The 8,194-nt window shown below is 51.5% G+C and overlaps 4 protein-coding genes across 4 annotated transcripts; 3 read left to right on the forward strand and 1 right to left on the reverse strand.

Annotated features, from left to right (window-relative positions):
* Nucleotides 1–65: 65 nt before the first annotated feature.
* VTN49DRAFT_2197 (uncharacterized protein) lies at nt 66–305 on the forward strand (the record flags this gene model as incomplete). The annotated part of the gene is made up of 1 exon (XM_069409895.1): nt 66–305. One exon carries the CDS (start codon nt 66–68, stop codon nt 303–305), a length of 240 nt encoding a protein of 79 aa, XP_069268755.1.
* Nucleotides 306–2,774: 2,469 nt separating this feature from the next.
* Nucleotides 2,775–3,206, forward strand: VTN49DRAFT_2198 (uncharacterized protein; the record flags this gene model as incomplete). Its single annotated transcript, XM_069409896.1, has 2 exons — nt 2,775–2,968; nt 3,026–3,206. The coding sequence occupies 2 exons, from the start codon at nt 2,775–2,777 to the stop codon at nt 3,204–3,206; spliced, it is 375 nt and encodes a 124-aa protein (XP_069268756.1).
* A 1,718-nt stretch (nt 3,207–4,924) lies between these two features.
* VTN49DRAFT_2199 (uncharacterized protein) lies at nt 4,925–5,860 on the forward strand (the record flags this gene model as incomplete). Its single annotated transcript, XM_069409897.1, has 1 exon — nt 4,925–5,860. One exon carries the CDS (start codon nt 4,925–4,927, stop codon nt 5,858–5,860), a length of 936 nt encoding a protein of 311 aa, XP_069268757.1.
* A 184-nt stretch (nt 5,861–6,044) lies between these two features.
* On the reverse strand, nt 6,045–7,309 carry VTN49DRAFT_2200 (uncharacterized protein; the record flags this gene model as incomplete). The annotated part of the gene is made up of 3 exons (XM_069409900.1): nt 6,045–6,143; nt 6,200–7,098; nt 7,159–7,309. The coding sequence occupies 3 exons, from the start codon at nt 7,307–7,309 to the stop codon at nt 6,045–6,047; spliced, it is 1,149 nt and encodes a 382-aa protein (XP_069268758.1).
* Between the last annotated feature and the right edge of the window lie 885 nt (nt 7,310–8,194).

Raw genomic sequence — 8,194 nt, forward strand, 5'->3', positions numbered from 1 at the left:
TAGACAAATCGGACGGCCCCTTCCAATGTAGCTCATCGGATCCTTGAGAAGCCGCCCATCTTCAAATGGCGCCGCGACATCAGACAACCAAGTTGGAGGCAAAAGGCGACGAATCTGGCTGGGTCTCTTTCTCGGCCGGAATGGTAGAAAAAGCAGCACCAGATGAGCCAGGTGCGTGCGGCATTTTTGCGATTGGTTATCAGACTCAAACTGAGTCGCGCGAAACCTGGAAGGCAAAGGCGCACATCCCCTACCGGCCAGGCCAGGCTGGGTGGATCGGGATATCGGCATCCAACGTCGACTGAAACGGAGCAGTGCCACGCAGCAAGCTGGCTCAAATCGGGCTTGACCGCATGACTGCCATCCTAGATCGAGCCTTGACGAGCAGATTGCGAGCGAGGCGCAGTACGGTTGGCGGGACGGTTGGTAGTAGTCGTATATTGAGCGTATGGTGGCGAAGTCATGAACAAGGCGGAGGGGCTGACGTGAAATCAGCTGAAACTCACAACTCGGAAGTGGACCCTTTCGTCCAAGCGGTTGTGAGATGGGCCGGCACGTTGCGAGAGCATCCAAACAGAGAATGATCTCAGCGACCACATTTTCTTTACTTGCTCATACTTTCAGTCCCTCGCTCACTCGGAGAGGCCGCCACCCCATCTAGCCTGATTCGCTTTTGTTGAGGTGGCTTTGGCGCTCTCATGCAAGATTTGTGCCTTTGTACGCATACCACAACTTTTTTTTTTTGTGGGGGAAATGATATGATCCAAAGCCGTGGCGATGTGCAGCGTAACGTGCTATGCAGCGTGCGTAATCGTGTGGTTGTGCGCGAGTGGGCCCCGTGCCGGTGGCTGTTTATTCGCCTTCGTTCACCGCCGCTTGACGGATGATGGGCCCTTCTAGCCCGGGGCCGCCGATGAGTAGTGCAGAATGGCAGCGGCGTGGCAGGGGTGCAGCGGCAATAGGGAGTAAAGAACGGATGGAATGAATGAAACTGTTCGTCAACGAGAGCCAGCCGGCTGAGCTCCCATATGGATGTACTTCGTAGGGGACGCACAAAGAAATGAGAGAACGATCAACGCGACGCATTATTCCGTCCATGGGAAGAATGGGAGTCATTGGGAGCCATGGGGAGTCATGGGATGTTGATTCGACGAGACATCCGCCGGCCGGGAAGGGGGGGAAGAGGGGGCAGCGATGCGCAATTGCACGCTTCCCCCATTGCGAAGTCAAAAGTCAAAATACGAAATGAGCCAGGGGGGGGTGGCTAGGAGCCGAGGCAGGAAAAGGAGGGACGACAGAGAAGAAAGAGAGGGAAGAAATCCATCTGGTCTTTGGGAGACGCACCTGCGCTTTATATGCGTGGCCGGCCAAGCAGAGGGATGGAAAATCCTAAACGGGACAAGTGTACGTGCGACCGGACCATTCACGGCAGGCGGTCAAACGGGGGGAGGGCGCGGTGCAATGGGAGCCGTTTTCGGCGCCCCGCTAACCGTGACTGTGTTTACAGAAAAAAAAAAAAGCGTACCCTACTACCCGGCCGCGCAAAAGCATATCATCTATGTGGCTGTCCGAGATGACGATTCCGTGCTTATTTAGTGATTGTCCCTATCCAGGCGTTGCAGGAAGGCATAGTTCTGAGAGGACACTCTCCTCTGTCCACCAGGCTGTGGCCGTGATGGATCTGCTTGCAAAGCTGACAGACAGATTGCGATTCTGACTTCTGCTCTTCTTTTCCGTCCGTCTTGTCCAGTAACGTAAGGGATTTTTTTCCTTTAACGGTCGACCAAGTGCCTGGTATTTGGCGCTCCTGCTAAGATCGTGAGGAGGAACAGCCTCCCACATACAGTTGCGTTCATTCAGATCTGTGCCATTCTCATCAGAAGAACAGGTTAACATAGACGTGGAAAGCAAAGTCTACTCACCACGATGCACAATTCTCGCTCTGTGTAAACTTTCCAGGGCCTCAAGCAATTGACGAGCAGCACACATCCGAGTGGTATTGGACAGTTTGCGGATGAGGGCCTGGTCCGCACAAGGACCCATCAAAGGCAACACCAGAACCCTATGCCGATGACTGCTTTTCTTCCCGGGGAAGAACGAAAGAGTTTTCAACCTCCGACGTGCTGGGGAGCGAAAAGCGATAGAGTGGACTTTCGGGTCTTCAAAAACTGCTTCTTTATTCTCAAAACCGTGAGAGAAAACTTTTCTCTCGACACGCAAGTAACAATGGTTTTGGCTTTTGCTGCATTATGCAACTTTATCAATGAGCATGAAGGAGAACGTGGCGCTCTGGCTGACATCTCCCCGCTAGATATTTCACGGATCCTAAGCATCAGTCCCTTAAGTTGTACCATACGACTGTCAGCAGAGGATTGGTGACTTAAGTACTAACACTAACACCAACGGCGTACGCGGGAAACACTCCATTTTCCTGGATATCCATTCGCCTACTCTAAAAAGTTCGAGTACGGTAGAGACAGTTCAAATCGTTTCTTTCGTCCCGATTTAGAGTAGCCTACTAGGAGGAAACTACAGCAATGGTGTCCTTCGTTCCCCTCTCCGGCTCTTCGCAGACCAAGGCTTGCTGGATCTTCGGACACAATCGACGACAACTTCTAATGGAACGTGAGTGCCCTAACTAGTGACCAATTTCTGGTTCGCAACAATCACCGCAGATCAATCGACATCAAGAATATGTACTTGGTGATCGAGTCCCAGTCAGATTTCCATTCCATGCATGATATGCCGAGGAACTCAAACTATCCTATTCGAAAATGCCCTTCCTGCGGATTCCTGGAGAGGCATTATCGGCGGCATCGAGATCATATGGACCGGGAACGCAGAGATTCTCGGGGAACGTCAAGTTGTTGGGCTGGAACGAGTCGAAAGAGCATCTTGCAAAACAAGCTACTGAATATTTCGCACACAGAAGCGCGAAACTGTTGAAAAGAAACGGCGTTTTGATTCTGTAAAGTCCTATGCTTCACCTGATATTTTCGTTCGAACTTGACTAACATTGGACTAGACTTACCATTGAAAGGGCCTCCTTTCATAAAACTACTACAATCCGAAACGAAGTCCGGTCTGATCAACTTTACATACAAGTGCAGTATCGGCCAGATAACGCACGGGGCCATATTTGTGCTGTTTTCCAGGCACACGATCCTGTTCCCTTTGTCGTCATCGATGACGGCATCGTTGTATGAGGGCTTGGGCTCCCAACAAAAATTTGTCTATCGGGCATTATAGATTCGACACACTGGAAGTCAAGGTGGATCGCGTGTACGATACTTTCGTTCTGCACGCGCACGAAAGTAAATGATTCCAGGGAAACGAAGGAAGGCAGCGGAACATAGAATGGCTATGGAGACTCGCATACATACTCGTACGTACTATGGTACGGGAGACTAGGTGAAGGGGACAATTCCCCAAAATCCAAGAAGTCGTGTAATACGGCAGCGCTGTGCCTAATTCCCATTACTACTCGTGGACACTAGACAGGTTTAGCAAAAACTTAATAGGGATCTATCTACGAATAACAGAGGGATTGGCTCCTTCTCCAATCCGGCGGAGGTCCTTTTCTGGCCCCTGGAAGCAGACAATAACGTACTGGCGTCATTCGAAGTCGACTAGGATGATGAGGCGGCCAACGGGGACGACAATTCTCTGCCTGTGCTACAGACCGAATGGACACTGACTACCGGATAGCATCTTGATAGGAGAACATGACCCATCCCGTTTCTGACCCGGAATGAACTTATGCAGAGGCACCGCCGCAGGTGGCGCACTAACGGCCACAAAGAGTGGCCGAGTTGAGCCTCAACTCTGGTTATGGGACGATACACCTGACGTACAATCATACCGCTGATCAGCTGAGGAGTCGATTTATCTGGGGCTCCGAGCGCATTCACGACATTCGCATGGGCGGTGTTTACTGCCTCTTTGGCCCAAACATCATCTACCGCTGGGCTTATCAGCAGAAAGGGATTGCAGTCAACAATGCCGCCACAGGTGAGGCAACCGTCCATTCGTACCAACTGGATGGACAAGCACGAAGTCTGCATCCACAAATCCTTCAATGCCCCTCCTGGCCGTGAGTCGGATGAGTACGTGGGTTCTCGGTCAGCTCTTCCACACCTGAAATTTTGGGTGACAACGAGGTGTTTGTTGTCGTCACAGGCGACGGCGCACAGCTTTGGTTTTCTAATCCCAGCTTCGTGCCCCATCACTCCAATCAGGAGGAATCTAACCACTATAGGAATTATTATACGCCGCCTTTGTTCCCATGGAGGATAATGTGGAGGAAAGTGGATGGTGCACGAAATCAAGGTCGACGGCTCTGCCGGTTCAATGTACAGAAGACGTGCACGGAAGAATCGTTCAGTCTGATAGAAAATGCAAGTCAAACATCATAACCTGCACAAGTAAACTGGACATCGCCGATGGAGATGGGCGGCTCCTAACGATCACCTAGCATTGTCTCCTAGGCTTGGTGCAATACATACGAACCTGCATATGGGCCACTGCTTTACATGGAAAGATTAGTGATTAGTCGGATGCTCCAGAATAACTCCGTACAGAGTACAGTAGTCAGTTTTTCTGTATACATTCCTGCGTTCCCAGATATGGCGCGTTTGCAGATGACTGCCTCAGGAATCACTGTTTCCTAATATGGCTAGCGCGTCACTGTTATCAATCGGGATATCGAGTCGCGTGGGCGCATCGCGGATCAACGCGACCAACTCAAAAATAGTCTGTGATCCGGAGGGCAGGACTTTGAACAGGAGAATAGACTGTTAATCCCCGCTCTCCTCTAAAGTTAAAATGCTTCGGAGTACTCCTTACTGACTCAACTTTATCATTTTGCTTCTATCGGCCCTCCGATGTGCCATCGCAACTTTGCCATTCGCTAGAGAACGGAATCATGTTTGAGACGCTCACTCATCAACCTCCCCATCCTGAGCTCTTCCACCATAGCCCTCGCGCTTGCACGTCGCTCCGCCCACTCACACACGAGTCAACGCGCTCGTCACCATTGACCGGACACGATGTTAGCACTGCAGACGTCAACTCTCCACCTTCGACACCTTCCCAAGTTCTGTCGAAAATGGCGTCCGCTTCTCCGGCCAACAAGGCCGAAGGTCAAGGCGATAACAACAACAATATCGAATTTTTTAATACAATATTCTCCAGCGCTGGAAGCGAGAAAGTGAATCTCTTCACGCCTCAGAAGCAACAGCCACAGCAGCACACATTCTCACCACAATCCATCACCCCTCACCGGTCACCCTCGGTGTTCGAGCAGCGGTTCCGATCCAGCCGTCCTATCGACCGAATATTTGGTCCATCGCCCCCGAGACAGCCCGGTGGTGATCGGGAATCTCCCTCCAAATCACCTCTCTCGTCACGCGCGGCGAGGCACAGGGAACTCTTTCTCAATCGCGTCAAGCGCGACCGCGACACGGACCGCTACAACCAACGTGGCGAGCAGCTGCTGATGCTGGAGCACGTCAGCGAGCAGCGGCGGTGGGCGGAGAGAATGCGCGCCAGCGCGGAAAACGTGTTTCGCGAGTATCGCCTCGAGGAGCTGGATCCGGAGCAGATCGAGGAAGACAATGATTGCAATCAGATTGATCCGGACGAGTTCATGCTGGACCATGACTACGACCTCGCGCCGCCGGAAGATACTGACCTGCAGTTGCCGGAGAGAGGGGCAGGGCAACCCTCGACGTCGGCTGCCGTGGAGCGCGACGATCAGGAGTCGTTGTATAGCGATGGCGTTGACTACGATGAAATCTTTTTGAATCTCATGAATGATAGACAGGATTCGGTATCGGGAGACGTGGATATGTCGGGTTGATTGAATTAGTATCCTATTTGTTTTTTTTTTTTTTTTTTTTTTTTTGTTCTCTTCCTCTCAATCTGCACCAGACCGGATGGGTATCGCAGGGCGTGAGAACTCCTGTATAATACGAGCAGGTCATAACCCAATTCATAATCACAGGAATCGAAGAAAAAGGCCAAATATACATTAAAGAAAGCACTCATTGCTGGGCGCATTCTGGCGGAACGGGCCCTGCATCGTCACCATCGCCAAACGAAGGGGCGATAAGATCGTCGGGTGGATTCCCAGCGGCTTGCATCTAACCTCGTTATTAGCATTGTGGACCGTACGACGACAGCCCAGCCGCAAACTCACCTCTTGCATCCTGTCCCAAATAAAAGACCGACACTCGGGCTTGTCGTCCGCATAGTCCGGCTCCTCGAACTTGCGGACAATCTCGCCGACGATACGAGCCTGGCGCTCGTACCGCTCGAGGTCCGCTGGTGAGCACTTGTCACGGTTAGCACTTAGCCAGGGCCCGAACTTGCCGTCGAGCTCCTTCATCGGCTCGTACAGCATCTCCTTGTTGGACAACTGCTCCATCATTCCCATGATCATCTTATCCAGGTCACTCCCGTCCCCGGCACCTTGCGCGCCGCGCTCCAGCGCCTTGAGCATCTGCGCGAGCAGGTCGTCCTCGCCAGCCGCAGCGGCGGCCGAAGCCGCCCGGTCTCCGGATTCTTGCATGCGCTCCATCGTCCGCCGGATCGTGTCCTGAAAGGAGAGTTTCTCCTGGCTACGTTGTTCGCTGCTGCCTTCGCCTCCTGACGATGCCCCCGTTGATGTCGTCGCGTCTTTACCCGACCCCGACTGCGCGCCCGCAGAGACCGCCTCGGCGATAAGGTTCTGGAGAAACTCCTCCGGCTTAAGCCCGCTCTCCTGCAGCTCTTTTGATAGCGCCTCGATCTCCTTGTCGATGTATTCGTTCACGACCTTCATTGCCTCGCTGGTCGCCCCGCTATCTCCTGCTGACTCTTTACCTTGCGTTTCTGCCACTCCGGAACTTCCTCCCGCTTCGGTCATCAGCTTGCTCATGTCCGCCTCTAATTGTTTCAAGAATGCTTCCTCAAAGTCTTCGTCGTCGCCTCCTCCTCCTCCTCCTCCTCCTCCTCCTCCATTCCCTGCCCGGCTACTCGTCGCGGCACTCTGAGACGCATCTGCGGCACTCGTTGATGGCTGTTTGGGTTTATTACTACTGAAATCATCAAGAACATCTACACGTTGTCCACATGTCAATTCGTAACGATCGATTTTTTCGGACAAGAAAAACTAACCATCCAATTCCTCCAAATCGGATCCCTCTTCGTCCGCAGCTATATTTGCTGTCGCATTCTGCGGTGCTTGCGCCTCCGGCCCCGAAGCCGACGGGGTGCTGTTGTCGGGCTTGGTCCCCTCATCAGCGGCGGTCTTGTCGGTCGAAGACATACTAGTACAATCGCTGGCAAACACAAAGTTATGGGCGACTGTTTTGAGGGTGCATAAACCTAGAAATGAGGCGACCGGTCTTCTGAATTGACGTCTTGTTCTTCGCGCTCTGGAGCTTTCTCGGACACGAGTAAGCATATGAATTTGGTGATTTCATGCCGAGGACCGAGAGATCTCCCGCTTTACGGGAACTACATACTGTATTGGGATATGCGGGGGCGACTGATGCAGTAATTTTCATACATTACAAATTCGTTCTGCATCCAATCATTGGCGAAAATTGACAAATTACTGTATGAGCTGCGTATCAATTGTTCACCTAACTTCAACCCCACATGGAGTTTCGCAAAGGTCCCTACGCAATCAAAATCTACAACAATGCTTTCAAATGGCTTGACGATTACCTCAAGACTTTGAAGGACGAAGGGGCTTTTCAGCTATATCAATACCGTAAGTTCCTCACGAGTATTCCACAACTGTAATCAATCCAGGAAACTGTAACCGCAACAGTTGTCCCGAGCCCCTCTCGGGCACCTAAGTACGAAACGACAGGAAAAACTGTCTTTAAATCTGATATTGTAAGCTAAAGTGTTGCAGGTAGCCTCAATGGTGCATAACTAGGGTGTTAAATTGGAATTTCCGCATTTTGAAATTTCAATGCAACAAGATTTTCTTGCAGGAAATTTTCTGGTCACGTGGTAACTCTATTTCCAAATATGGTATAAGGTATATTTGAGTACCTGATATGGAGGGCTCTCTGATGCTTGGAAGTTTGGGGCCTTGCAACCTTGCAGAATTTCCGCAACGAAATTTTCTTTCCGGAAATTTAACACCCCTATGCATAACTTTGTATTTGACAGGTTACGAACTGTGCAAAGTACGGAG

The sequence above is a fragment of the Thermomyces lanuginosus genome (genome assembly GCF_041956635.1).
Source record: "Thermomyces lanuginosus strain ATCC 200065 unplaced genomic scaffold VTN49scaffold_27, whole genome shotgun sequence".
NCBI classification, from domain to species: domain Eukaryota; kingdom Fungi; phylum Ascomycota; class Eurotiomycetes; order Eurotiales; family Trichocomaceae; genus Thermomyces; species Thermomyces lanuginosus.